Raw genomic sequence first — 15,315 nt, 5'->3', positions numbered from 1 at the left:
CATGGCATCATTACATAGTGCCTGAGTTGATGTTTTATACCTTAGCACTTCAGCTGAGCTACACTATAACACTCATTGGCTTCAGTACCATTATTAAGTCAAACAAGGGTTACCTGAAAAAAGCACCGCATGATACCATGACACTGCAACCATTAACCAAGATGCTATGCAGTGACTAACAGGTAGGTAGCACATACAGCATGAAGATGTTAGGCAAAGGGGTCATTTGAGCTCTGGGTGGGGCACTGAAGGGTGGTGTGAGATTTCATAATGCTACTCAGAATTGTGCATGATTCAAACATTAATATTTCTGAAATTTTCCACTTAATATTTTAAGATAACAATTGACCATGACTAACTGAAACCACAGAAAGAGAAAGCAAAACCCACAGTTGGGGTGGTGGGTAGATGGCAAAGGAACTACTGCAATTGGCCTGGAGATGAGAAGGCGATGAGAAGGCTTGAAAGTTGCCTTCAAGCATTTGCAGAGAGGGCAGGTACAAAGAGGTATTAAGAGAATCCTACAAGAGGGCAGAAGAAAAATCAGTAGGTAAGAATGGGTACAGAAGCAAATTTCTAACAACCAGAACTGTACAATAAGAGAACTGTTTGCCTCATTTTATGGAAAGAGTGCAGAAAGAGCTCACTGACCATGTGTCAAGGGTGTCGCACTATAGGACACAGGATGCTAAACTGGGTGACTTCCCACGTCTGGTCACTTTTGGCTACTTGAATATTTTCCTATAGCTACCTGAGGAAACCAACCAATCTCTGACTGTCAGGAGGTAATATGGTAGTGTCATAATTTTATGGTAGTATAAGAGTAGAAGAAATCTATAGATAAAGAAGTGTCGGGCAGCCTGAGGCCTGTGATAGACACCAACTGGCCTGATTAAAATGCATAAGCGCAGATGGAATGGTGATAATATTTCTAATGCACATGACAGGAGGGTACACTCTGAGATAGCCAGTAGAGAGAAAGGAGCACAGCAGTTCTATGAACTGCACCCTGAAGGGAACTGCTGTGACCTGAGAGTGGAGTATGGGTTATCCTGCATCTAACTCCCAGAGAGCAGTGTAGCCACTGGAAAGTCTGGCTCAGACTCATAGTTGTGAAACCTTTTTCAGCTGCCAAAATTTTTCAGTCACATGGAAACTGAGGTTGTCAAGCTTCCTTAAAATTCCATTCTTCAAAATAAGCCTCTCATCCCTAGAGAGACTAATTAAAAACAAAAATCCACATTTCCAACCATCTATCCTTTTGGTCAGAAATACTAATGAGAAAGTAGACTCACAGATAAAAGGCTGTTTAACAGATTAGTCAACCCCTCCACCCTTGGCACCATGAGCCCAACCTCCCCTGGAAGAGTTTAACCACACCGAGAGACATAAGAATCATGTCTCAAGTGATTCACACCAAGAAGATTAACAGTTCCAAGCCCCAGCACAGGGACCTGTAGTACAGTGACTACACATGGGCCCTGTCACACCTCAATATCTCAATCTACAAAAATGAAGGATTAATCTTCCCCTGTTTTCCTCACCACCAGTTAAAGAAATGTTTGGAAAATATTGGAAGGAGTTAACACAAAATACTATCAGAATTAGTGACATGCTGAGGTTTCAACCAGCTAAAATAAATAAGCAGTTCCATGATTAAAATTACTAAAGAAAAAAAAAACAATAAGAGTCAAGAGAAAGGGGCTTGTTTCAATATTTTCCAAATCTGGTAAAAGAAATTAGAAATTAATAGAAAAATGCCCTAGCAGAGGATCAGTTAATGGCATTATTAGAAATGTGAATACAACCAAAGGGAAACTAATGATTAGAAGCAAAGCACTGGTACCCTGCAGCTTTGAGAAAGAAACCCAGCAAAACTTCATTTATGTAACACTGTGGGGGGCTGAAGTAGTCAACATACTTAAAAACTCACCCCACTCATACCTTAAACAATATTGTATTTCAAACACACCACAGGGAACAAAATTGAACCTCCTACATGATGAAGGATATAACTCAGAACATCAATTATAATGCATGCTATCAAGGTAGATGTCCACCTTTTTTTCTGTATTAAGTGAATACAAATGGCCACGATTTTTAAAAAATAATTTTATGTACTCTTCATAGCTTTTTCTTTTTCTCCATAGATTCTCTTATTTTTCAGGCCACCGATATATCAGTTTTAACCTTTTCCAACATTCCTACCTCTGTCAACCTAACTTCCCCATTTTCTAATGTGTTGCTTCTAATCAAATGTGGGCTATGACCACAAGTAAAAAGTTTGTTAGGATTCTACCTACATATAGGTTGCTAGGGTATGATTATAGCCAGAGTGGCCTCTCCTCTATAGTTAGTATGTGTGCAATTTAGTGCAGGGATTTATGGGGATCACTCCAAGGTACTTAGAAGACTTTCTCTACCTACTCCAAGATTCTTAGTCACACTCTAGGAAACTGAGATTCTAAGAAACTTCATTTCTAGATAAGAGGCCATGTGTATACGTTATGGGTCAAGAAATGAGTTTTTCTTTCTTATCTATTCTATGCTGCTACACATAATAGCAATTGTGAAGGATATAGAGATAAAAGGCAAGGTGAATGAAATTGAGGAGACATGAAAAACCACAATATAAAGAGATACCTTCTCTGACAGGGCTGGATGTAACGTTCCATGGGAACACTCGGAGGATAACTGCTATGCATACCTGAAAGACAACGGGAATACCAGGGGACAATATTGACCAATTATGTTGCTAAGTCAGGTGCACGTACCAATACGTAGCAACAAATCCCACTGTTATGTATAATTATAGTGCCTCAATAAAAAATATGGAAAGAAAAAAAAATACTGGAAAAAAAAAGATCTATACATTTCAACTTTATATAAAATATGTGTTAACTTTAAAAGTTAAAAAAAAAAAAAAAACAGACAATAGGAAAGGTCAAGGAGAAGTTCCCTGGAGGAGAAAACCTATAAACTGACCCTTGAAAGACCAATTAGATATCAGATCCATCCAGAGGAAGAAGGGATGGAGGATACACATGCCAAGGTACTACAATAACACAGAACTGGATTTTTTCAAGAAACAGAAAGCAATTTGGCATATCTGAACTATCACACTGTGTGGAGAAAAGGGCAGAAAATGCTATGAGACAGGTATGCCAGGTCAGATTGTGGAAGGCCAAATACATCATGAGAGTCCACATTTTGTCCGGAGGACAACTTGAGACCATGGATAGACTAAACTACAGGAATAATACAAGCAGTTCCTTAGTTAAGAGTAAGTGTAGCTCAGGCTGCTGTGATAATCACGACACCCTGTATGGCTCATAATCAAGAAACTTATTCCTCAGTCTGGAGGCTGCAAGTTTGCAATCAAAGTTCCAATGCATTTAGGTTTTGATGAGTTCCAATCCAGTTCTCAGATTCTCACAGGGAACAAAAGGAGTGAGATACTTTGGGGTCCCTTTTATAAAGGGCTCCACTCAAAAGCCCCACCTCCTGATGCCATCCCCTGGCATGCATGGGAGGATTTCAGCACATGAATTGTGGTGGGCGCAAACATTTGGTCCCTTACCTGGGCAAAAAGGAAGAGTTTCAAAGGCACAGGAGGACACTACATCTAGAGAGAAATCCCAAATGCTTGAATGAAGCAATGACAATAAAAAGGAGCCAATGATTCCAGAAGGAAAATGGGTTTAAACTGGGGTGGGGACTGGTGGGGAGAGAAGATAGTAGCAGCAGAGAAAATTTAAAAGGACAGATGGCAGAGATGTCGCAAATAAGTCACTTGTACAACTTGGTTGGTGGATTATCTGCTGTACCTACAAAACTGGAAAAATTATATGGCCTTTAATTATGGTTAGATATTGAAGCTAGCAAAAGAAAGATCTAAGGACACCATATTTGACAGGGAACCTGAAAGAGAAATATTTCATAAAGCACAAAAGATAAATGGATAACTTCTTATAGTTTGTCTTATTTTGTTATATAATAATGAAATATAATTCTTCTTATACTCTAAAAAGCTAACAAATACTTTTCCCTTATTTTACATAATTTTAGAAGTAGAAGAGACTGTTTACAGCATCTTCCTAATCCTTCTCTTAACGTTCTGCCAGAGCATAATCAAGTCTCTCCTGATAATGTGCAGGGAAGGAGGGTCTCACAACCACAGAAGGTCACTCATTTCCTTTTCCAACAGTTCCAACTGATTTAAACTCCCATTATTAATAAAATCAAGTGACTGTCTTTACTTAGAGATAAAATCAATTCCTGCAACTCCCACCAAACATTTCCAAATTCAAGAAGTTTCTCACTATAAATCTGTTTTAATATCAATAAGGCAATTTTTTTGTGTGCAGTACTGGGGATTAAACCAAGGGATACTCAACCACTGAGCTACATCTCTAGTCCTTTTTATTTTGAGACATATTCTTACTAAATTGCCTCAGTTGGCCTCAAACTTGTGATCCTCCTGCCTTGGCCTCCCTAGTAGCTAGGATTACAGACCTGTGCCATAGAGCCTGGCCTTCTATAAGGAAATGATTATAGCATCTTTAAAATATAAAAATAAACCAAGGAGTTAAGTTCTCCACATGATAACCAATACCAGATCCTCTTATTGCTAAATAACTCTTTGTTTTAATGCAGCCAACCATGTGGTCCATATTGGCACACAATGGTATCTCCCCATCAATGATTGTTTCACTGGGTCCTTATTGGCTTTAGAGTAAAGATCCATTATAACTGCCAGTTAAATGACCTCTTTTTAATTGACTTACTGCCAAAAAAAAATATTAATTTTGCTTCCCAAGAATGATTAACCATCTTGATAATCTAAACTTTGGTAACTCTTTGGGAGGTGTTCGATGTTTTAGAAAACGAACTTTCCCTTCTTACCATCCCCAGTTCTGAATTGTGGTTACTGATTAAAAAAAGAAAAAAGAAAAAATCACAAAAGATACCCAGTATTTGGTTTTAACTACCAAACTCCTTTGGTCTAAAACACTAACTGTGCAGGGAATTTCTGATATTTTTCTCAATAATCCAGGAACCTATATAATGAAGTTAATACTTCTCATTTTCTACTTAATTGAATCAATTCAAGATTAGGCTTTATAAATACCAGGTTCGGGCTGGGGTTATAGCTCGGTGATAGAGCACTCGCCTAGGCACTGGGTTTGATCCTCAGCACCACATAAAAAGATGAATTTGATAAATAAGATGATGAAGTTACAAAAAATTAAACATTAACAGTGCCAGAAAATGTCCTATCTCTGCTTCTAATAAAGCTCATTATATGTGGTCTTTTGTTGCAATGTCTGCTTTCATCATCACTGTCATTCACTATTGTCCAGAGATTCTAGCTAAATAAGAAAAAATAAGAATACAGTTTATTCTTAAAAGACACAAAATTGGTATTACTTGCAGAATATTATTAACAACTTAGAAAATCTGACAAAATCAACACAGAAATTATTGGAAAGAGTAACATTCCGATGAAAAAACACGACATAGACCAAAATACACAAGTCACCAAGCTTCATGTTAAAAACTGAGAAGACATAACAGAGGAGGCTTTCAGTACTAAGTGATAGGCTTAGTCTGTGCTTTTGTCTCCCTACTCTCCAAGACAGGAAATGAATGAAAAAGAGAAAACACCTGTAACAGCAAAGACAACAAGGTTGGGAAGGACAGTGATTGTCAGATAAAGGGAACTGAAAAAATTATCTTGCAGATGTGTGATGAAAAAATAAAGAGCAAAGGAAGTAGAAACCCAGACATATGAGAGATACAATGGAAAAGGAAGCTAATCCCTAACCCCTGAGAGGCAAGTCCATCAGCTGGTGTGGAAGGTAGGCAGAAGAATGGAGAACGATGTTACCCCGTTAATTTGGACAATATTTATGCCTCCACATGCCAGTTAAAAAAATAAATTTCACATAAAAAAAAAGACAGAATTGACATGGAAAACAGCAGAAACAAAAGTAACATTAAATAAAGACAATTTGTTAATGTGATTTTCATAGTATTTAGGAGAGTCTTCCACATAAACACATATGTTTTTTAAGCACTATACAAGTGGATAAATGTGTTAGAAATTTCCTAGACATGTTATAAAATATGCTACAAGCTAAAATTTAGAAATATTTCATCAGTAAAACTCTCAAGTGATGATTTTTTAAGCATGAAATAATTTAATTGTAAAATAAATATTCTAACATGAGGCACTATTGTACTATGATAAAATCAGGCTTCAAGAATTTAAGACCTAAGGTTGACCTGCAGTGCTTCCCACTTCTTAGCTGAGTGACTTAGGGATGTTTCTCATCTTTCTGAATCTCAATTTCCTTCTCTCTAAGCAAGAATAATAATTCTTAGCACATAGCATACCTGAAAAGGATTAAATCAGAACATGGTTGGTCTAACAAAAAGCCTGGCATGAAACAGACATGAACTAAAAATATTACTGCTCCCCATAGATACATTTCTGTTACCAATATCTCTTATGCTTTCAGATTACATTTAAATCACATCACAAGCCAGTTATTTCATCAAATCTAGAAAACATTTACAAATTCTATTCAATCTTTGCTTAAGAAGTTGCATGTTATAAGAAAGAAGTTAAGGCTCTGGCACCCAGCAATCTGGGATAAAGCCAGCCCTGTCCCAAACCAGCTATCAGATATTCCACCTTCTCCAAACCTTAGCTTTCTGCCCCTTCATAGAAAATGTTTGCTAAGCCCTTATCTATATAATGACGATGACATCATTAGAAGAACTGAATATGAAAGGAGATGTGCACAAGATATACTTTTAACCTTTTTCACTCACCAGGGACTATGCTAAGTTCTGTTACATAAATTATATTACACAGAATCAAGTCAGAAAAACCTACCTAGATTATAACAAAATAAGCCAGGTGGCAGGAATGATATTCTCAGTGTACCTTTTCCTGCAGAAATTACCAGTTTAAAAAACTAAAGACCACAGATGATTTTTAAAATTGAACAAGATCTTTCAACAAATGTATAATGAGCACCTACTACATTATAGACACTCTTGGTAACTACTGGGAATCTAGCAATACAAAAAATATATAAAACTCCCTGCCTGCAGTGGGCCTAAGAGGAACTGGCCAAAGACCTCCAAGCAGGGCAATGTATGTAGTAATCTCATCCCAATATAGCATTTAAGAGCCCAAAATGGGTTCTGATTTGTATAACAGTCAACGTGCTATAATATGACAAAGAAAATCCCACAGGAAGGACAGCTTAGCAAGTGGGACAAAGTTCCAAACTATTGGCATTCCTGTTTTGGAAAAGAATAACAATAAGTTCTTATCAAACAGGAGGACAAAGTCATATCCACTTTCTTTGCAAGGTCAAACCACATCAAAAACAATTCCAAACTAAAATTGAGACTTGTTTTACTTACTTCTCAAGAAAAAAACTTAATTTTTCCCCAGATAATAAATATAAGACTGCTGCATTGTTTCTTAATAGTTTTTTTTTTCTTTATGTTTGTCCTAAACATAAAGAAATACAATTTTTTACACCCTAAAATATCTTAAGATCTGCCATCAAGAATATAAAATACTCAACAATTAAACAAATAATAATTTAAAACCCCAAATATCCTTACACTGTCAAAAAGATCTATGAATATTTGGTAACATTCTTTGATTACATGTTTTTGCTAAAGATTTATTTAGAGACGAGATTACTAATTTGTTGTTTTCGATCCAATAGATTATCAGTTATTCTGATATGTAAACTACATAAAACATTTAAGTCACATCATAACACATGCTCTAGAGCAAAACTACTGGCACACTATTTATTCAGAACTATTACAAAAAATGTTTCATTTACAAGGATAGTCAGGCCCCACTAGGAAAACGTGGTGATATTAGCCATAAAACCTGACCTAAGAGAGGCCTCTAGCGGTCATTGCTGGTTACTATTTCCATTACCCCTTCACCTTCCTAATTTCAGTTACTAATTACACCTGACAAGGAAGTTCTTGTTTTTAGTCTCTCTTTTGTTCTCTCTTCCTTCCTCTCCCACTGGCAGCCCCTCCCTGGCCATTTGTGCCCAGCCTCTGTCTCTCCTTCCCCCCACATCTCTCCCTCTCTCACACACACACTCACACATACCCTCAAGCAAAATGGCTAGTAGTTAACACTGAATTATTCATTTAGCTCCAGACACCAATTTTTGAAATATATATAATTGGTGGTGCTTAACCATTAAGGATTCTCTAAAATCAAATACTTCAGCTTCCCCACAAAACCAATTTCAAGCCATGCAGTACAAAGTCCGGGCCCTACATATTAATTTGCTAGTTATTAGCCATCTTAATTTAAAAAAATAAAATTCATCAAGGTATAAATCGACCCTATGAAAAATTTAAAAGTCAAACTTGAATGATATAAAATTAGACTTTAATCTAATTTAATCAATGGGTTTCACTAACATGGTCTTCTAAACATGTTTTTCTCTATTAATACTTACACTGATTAACCCAGAGGCCAATGCCAGATTAAGCACTTGGTCATTCTGATACATAAGCAACTAATTAAACACATCCAATCAGCAGGGTTTAACTCCTTCCCAGTCCCATTCCTACAATATCCCTCTCCTTCTTTGTTGAAATCTCTACTCCCAGAACCTCATCCCCACCCACCCCTGCTAGCCTTAATATCTAGCCCACAGTGAAGTCTTCTGTAACAAGAATGGAAACAGTGGAGTGAAAGGGCAGGAGATAGGAAATTTCAATCTAGGGACCCTAAGTGCTCCCTTCCAGTAGGGTCACTCCTTCATGCCACAGCAGAATGACTTTGAGCATTAAACTGCAGTATCTCTGAGGCCTTGCCCTGAAGCTATGATAGAGTAATCCCAAAAAACTCCAAGACTAGAGGTGCCCTGATATGTAGCCAAAGAATAACCATTTATGTCTTTAGGCAAATCTTAGTTTTTGCTGGGTAACTTCATTTAAATGAGAAAGGAAAGGGTAAGAGAAAGAGCTGGAGAGAAGACCAGACAGAGATCCTTTCTATATCATTTCCTAATTTTGTTAAAAATTTCGAATTAAAAAATGCCCAGAGAACCTCAGGAAAGTAAGAGGTTGCTTTTAGGGTAGGGAGTGGAAGCAAGGAGACAGTAAGCTTATAGCACAATGTGTTTGCACAGAGAAAATCCTTGACCCAAAGCTGTGCATGGTGCCTATGAGCCTACCAAAGGAAACTGGCCCAGGATGACCTCTTCCAGCTAAAATCCCATACAATGTAATGCAGACAAGGAAATAAGAAGAAAGAAGGCTCAGAAGAGCACAAATTGGTAAATTAAGGTTGGAACAGTAAAACAAGTGCTCTTGATTTATGACAAAACACTACAGACCTTCTCTGACCAATGTAAATTTCTCAGTTATACTCTTCTGGATCCCATATAGCTAGGTAACAATGAAGCAACAAAAAAAAAAATAAGATAAAATGTAAATTGAAAAAGGTTTGAAAACCATAAAAAATTAAGAACAGACATTTCTGAAAGAAGTAAATGACCACATGCCTCAATAAACGTAAATGTCTTAACATGCTATATCAATCCATGTTCATGTGGACTGAGTTTATTTTTCCAAGATAAAAATCACATCCAGTATGTTTTCCTTGAGAAAACATAAGTTTTCAAGTTTTGGAAATAACCACATTCAAAAGAAAAATGTTTTAAAAGCTGCTACAAAAAAAAAATAGTAACTCTCATCCATACAGAAAATGGAATTATTCATAAAATTCATTTCTTAGAAACTAAAGATAGTTGAAGTTTACCATAAAGTCAACTTCACTTTGTCTTTTGGGAAAGACAAATTTGTCCTATTCTAATGAAAATTTAAGTAAAAAATTTCAACATAGCATTATGAAAAATGGACAACTATTAAGAAAAATAAAGCCAAACTCAGAAGATCAAGGGTTGTATGTTTTCTCTCATATTTGGAAGCTGGAGAAGAAAAAGAAAAAGAAAGGTAGGGGAAGCGAGGATCTCATAAAAATCAAAGGGAGTCTAATCCACTGAGCGTCTATTCTCTCCTCACCCCTTTAATTTGTGTTATCATCTTCCTGTCAGAAAGAATATTCAGCCTTTGGTTTGGGGGACTGGCTTATTTCACTTAGCATGATAGTCTCCATGTCCATCCATTTACTGGCAAAAGTCATAAAGTCATTCTTTTTTATGGCTAAGTCAGTAGTATGAATTGACATAACTTTCCTATGTTCATATATGAATACACCACCAGTGAAATGCCACATCATGTATAACCACAAGAATGGGATCCTAATTAGTGTATTATAATATGTCAAAATACACTCTACTGTCATGTATATCTAAAAAGAACAAATTTTTTAAAAAAGAAAAATCATAGAGAGATCAGTAGAAGAAAAGGACTACTTGATAGGAGGCAAGAAGGGAGGGGGTAAATGCCAGGAATGATATTAACCAAATAATATTGTTATATTGCGTGCATGTAAGAATATGTAATCCCAGCAGCTCGGGAGGCTGAAACAAGAGGATGGCAAGTTCAAAGCCAATCTCAGCAACTTAGAGAAGCCCTAAGCAACTCAATGAGACCCTGTCTCTAAATAAAATATAAAAAAGGGCTGGGGATGTAGCTGAGTGGTTGAGTGCCCCTGAATTCAATCCCTGGTACCAAAAGTGTGTGTGTATATATATATATAAAACAACAACTATAATGCACCAATAAAAGTGTGGAAAGAGAAAAAAATAAAATATACTAATTCTAAAAAAATAAATAACATTTTGTTAGATCATGTTATGAAGAAAAAGAAAGGAAAGGTAGACGGAGGTCTTGCTAAGAAAAGAAGAAATAAATATTAAGCAATCTGGTCAAGATGGTCCTTAATGAGAATCTGTTTGCATAGTGACCTAACAGAGTGAACCAAGATCCAGGATACATATCTGACAATAGAGTATTTCCTGAAGGGTGGATGTACAGTGTGGGTGTGAAATGGTGAGACGGGGTCCTTATAGGCTTTGGTAAGGCATTTGACGTTTTTTATCAAGTTTAATGGGAAACTACTGAGGCCTTGAGACTAGAAGGGATACTATGTGACTCACGATGAAACTCTGCCTATGGCAAAGGAAGGTCAGAAGCAAGAGACAGCAGTTGGGACGCTAGGGCCAAAACTTAGAAATGTTAGGGGTCTGCACCATGATCAAGGGTAATAACAGAAATGGTGGTCAGATTTTGGACATACTGTGTAGCCGATAGGATCTGCTTTGGAATTAAATGCAGGGAGGCAGGGCATGAGAGAAAGAGAGAAACTAAAGAATTTCAAAGTGTAAAGGCAAAACCCTTAATTTTAACAATTCACACAATTTAATCTTTAGTGAATGTATAATTATGTCCAAATAATAAGTAATAATTTTCTCGATAAATATGGCCATCCCTACACTTCGTAATTTTTTCTTTTTCTTTTTCTCAGTGTTGTATGTAACTGATTCTAAATTAAATGACAATATGACTATTGAAATCCTGAGTTTCTTTCAAAGCTTGTCATTCTCCTGCAAAAAATCAAGATCTTATTTTTCATAGGCAGCTTCTCTGAACTTAAAGAAAAACTTCTTTTCAAATGTGACAGCTCCTCAAGGGCTCCTTCTGTCTGGCCACTGTTTTGTTAATGTGGCAGCTCACTTTTAACTCCTCCTGAATGTGATCTGGATCTGGATCGGTGAGCCCAGCTCTACTTCTGAGCTCCTGTTTCACATCAGTGAGACAACAGAGCTTGGTTATAAAGAGAAACTGAACAAGGATGTGGTCAGAGATGCAGGACTAAAGAAAGCCCTGCTGAATAAAACACACCAACGCTCTCCCTTAGCTGACAGAAAGGCGCATGGTACAGGCTGTGTGTTCCTTATCAGATATGGCTGGGACCAGGAATGTTTCCGCTTTTAAAATATTTTGGATATTGGAACATTCACATAGACTTTACCTATTAAGCATTCCCTAACTTGAAAATCCACAATCTAACATTTTTTTTAGCAGTTTCACATTTTGGAGCATTTTGGATTTGGGATTTTCAGAAAGGGATGTTCAAAGAGTGATAAAAAGAAAAGAAAAGAAATCAGAGAATAATGCTTCTTTTTAATTTTTATTTATTTACTTATTTGTGTGTCATTTGTTGAAGTACAGGATATATATAAAAAAGTGAAACAGCACACTCTTTTCATAAATATATGCTATTATTATGTGTCAAAGTCAAATGTACAAAATGAGTGTTCTCAATTTTCAAAAACTGAATTTTAGTATTAATGATTACTAAAATTTCTTCAAAAAGTTGAACAAATGAGTTGTTACTAAAAAGTTTCTTCAACAAACTGTCACTGGCAATCAGTACTACTTCCTCAAGCCCCCTTCCAATTATTAACTATCCTCATGATATTCACTGGCCCAAAGCAATAGCATAACATCATTTTTGCCTACTGTGAATATTATTTAAATAAAGTCATACATAAAATGCTTATTTGAGTCTGCCTTAAGTTATATTTGTGAGATGAGTACACAGTGTCACTAGTGTTTTAGTTCATCAATTCTCATTGCCAAAGAATATTCTATTTACTCATTATTTATGCATTCTCTGGTTGATGGGCATTTAAACAGTTTATAGTATAGATTTATAAGAAACTGTATGCCTATGAAAATTCTTGTACTTATCTTGTGTACATTTCTATTTGATACATATAAATCATTGATTGATTGATTGATTGATTGATTGCATATGAAAGGATATGTAGAATTGCTGGTTTACAGGGTTTAGATGGATACTCACAATTTTTCAAATTGTTTGTACCAATTTATAGTACCATCAATAATATATGAGAGATGGGTTGCTTCATAGTCTTGCCAACATCAGTATTTTAATATTTAACAAAGGTCTCTGATCCTATTACATTAGGACTTTAATTTTCATTTCCTGATGATAAGAAAAATTGACCAACTTTTCATATGCTTATTGGCCATTTGGACAGCTATTTTCTGAAACTCTTTATCAAGAGCTTTGGCCATATTTCTCTTGGGATGTCTGCTTATGTTTGTTTACTTATTTATTTATTTATTTTTGCTTTTTTAACTATTCTTTAAGTCAAAGTACTTAATATTTCATGATCTAAATTTCCTTGAGTTTCTCCACATTTCAGGATTGCCTAGTCTCTTACTAATGTCCTTTTGATAATATTTTTTTAATTTTAATGAAATCAGCAGCTTTTTTTAATGCTAGGGTTTTGTTAGTGCACAAAATCATAAAGACATTCACACCAGGTACAATGGCACATTCCTGTCAATCCTGCTACTCAGGAGACTAGTTTGAGGCCAGCCTAAGCAATTTAGTGAGACCCTGTCTCAAAATAAAAAATAAAAGGGGCTGAAAATGTAGCTTAGTGGTAAAGTGCCCCTGCATTCAACTCTAAATACCAAAAATAAGTAAATAGATAAATAAATAAATTCATCTATGCTTTTTCCCAAGGACTTCATCATTCTTTTTTTACAATTAGATCTTCAATCCATCTGAAATTGAAGGTGGTGTGGTAAGGGTTAATTTTCATGAAATCATCATTAATTAATGAACATCATTTACTGAACAAAACAAGCTGTTCCACTGTGAACTGTGATGTCACCTTTGTTCTCAATCCAGCAGATCTCTTTCTGGATTCTATCTGTGTACCTTTATACCAATTCAGCACTGTCATAACTGCAGCCATGACACATCTTGACATTTGGTAACTAAGACCTCCCATCTTTTTCTTTAAGGTTGTCATGGCTATTCTTGGCCTGATAATCCGTTAACAGGGTACAAGGTTGAACATCTTGATCCAAAAACCTCAAATCCAAAATGTTCTGAAATATGAAACTTTTTTGAGCCCTAAGTGAAGCTCAAAAAGTTTTGGATTTCACAGCAGTTCAGATTTTAAATGTTTGAATTAGAGAAGCTCAACTGGCAACATCCATGCAAATTTCCCAAATCTAAAAACTAAAACCTGAAACACTTCTGGTCCCAAACATTTGGATAAGGGGTACTCAAACTAAATTGAATTCAGTTTATTTGCATCTTTGATTTTCCTGAATAATATTTTGGAATTTTCTGTGGAAAGTTCTGACATGTGTATCACTATATTTTCCCCTAGAGAGTCCTGACCTCAAGGAGAAAACTGCACAATTTTTACTAGAAAATATTATTTTTGCTACAGGCATTTTGTGACTACTCTTCATCAGAATAAAAGAATTCACTTCCATTTCATAGTTGCCAAGAAATTGTAATCATGAGTAGATATGGAATTTTAATAACTGCTGTTTATATAATGCAAGATTATTATTTATCTTGTTTTCTTTTAACTTGGGAAATTTCATAAACTGGTTTGTGAATGTGAACATTACTTACATTCATAAGAAAAGTTTATCTATAATTTTCTTTTATTATAGGGTACTATAGGTTTGATATGAAGATTATGCTGGCCTTACAAAAAGAACTTGAAAGCTTCCTCTTTAGCCAGGCACAGTGACACATGCCTGCAATCCAGTGACTTGGGAAACTGAGCCAGGAGGATTGCAAGTTCAAGGCCAGCCTTAGCAAAACTTAATGAGGCCCTAAGCAACTTAGCAATATTCTCTCTTAAAATAAAAAATAAAATAAAAAGCCACTGATATGGCTCAGTGGTTAAGCACCTCTAGGTTACATCCCAGGTACAAAAAAAAAAAAAAAGTTGCCCCTCTGGTTCCACTGTCAATAAGAGTTTGCATAAAGATTGTGTTTTATAGAGTTTACCAGTAAAGTCATGAGTCTAGGGTTTTCTTTGCATGCAGGTTACTGAAAATGGATTTAATGTCTTAAACAGATAATGACAATTCAGATTTTCTAATGGCTCTTTTACCAACTTTAAATGATTCTTATTTTCCCAGGAATTTGTCCATTTAACCTATAACTCATTTAAAAAATTGTTATGATTATTTAATTCATTTGTATTTATTTAATTACTTCTATTTGGAGGTTTATATCTTTCATCTTACAAGAAGTTTTCTATTTACCCACCTGTTTTTTGTACAAATCTCCTTTCCTTCTTTTGGACTAGCCTAATTTATAGTCTTACTAGTTTGTTACATACTCTTTCACTGTCACATCCATTGCCACAATAGGAATTGTAACATACGTTTGATTATAACCTAACAAAAATTTACACTTCACTAATAACCCAAGAATAACTGGGACAGCTGACTTCTTATCATCAAATATATATATATATATAT

General features: G+C 35.6%; 1 protein-coding gene across 3 annotated transcripts in view; it reads right to left on the bottom strand.

Annotated features, from left to right (window-relative positions):
- The window catches only part of Bckdhb (branched chain keto acid dehydrogenase E1 subunit beta), a 191,474-nt gene that overhangs the window by 103,058 nt on the left and 73,101 nt on the right, over positions 1–15,315 (bottom strand). The window contains exons 9-10 of one of the 3 annotated variants that reach the window (XM_048801617.1): positions 11,881–11,887; positions 11,462–11,472 (exon numbers count right to left, since the gene is read on the bottom strand). The exons of 1 other annotated variant lie outside the window; for it this stretch is intronic. In XM_048801617.1, the coding sequence (XP_048657574.1) occupies positions 11,468–11,472; positions 11,881–11,887 (12 nt within the window). In that variant the 3' untranslated portion in view covers positions 11,462–11,467. Of the gene's footprint in view, positions 1–2,643; positions 2,708–11,461; positions 11,473–11,880; positions 11,888–15,315 lie in introns of those variants that run through there. One more of the 3 variants, XM_048801570.1, reaches the window with a different exon arrangement.

Source organism: Marmota marmota, unplaced genomic scaffold, assembly GCF_001458135.2.
Source record: "Marmota marmota marmota unplaced genomic scaffold, marMar, whole genome shotgun sequence".
NCBI lineage: Eukaryota > Metazoa > Chordata > Mammalia > Rodentia > Sciuridae > Marmota > Marmota marmota.
Note: the sequence above shows the minus strand (reverse complement) of the source record. Positions and strands in the feature narration are given on the sequence as shown.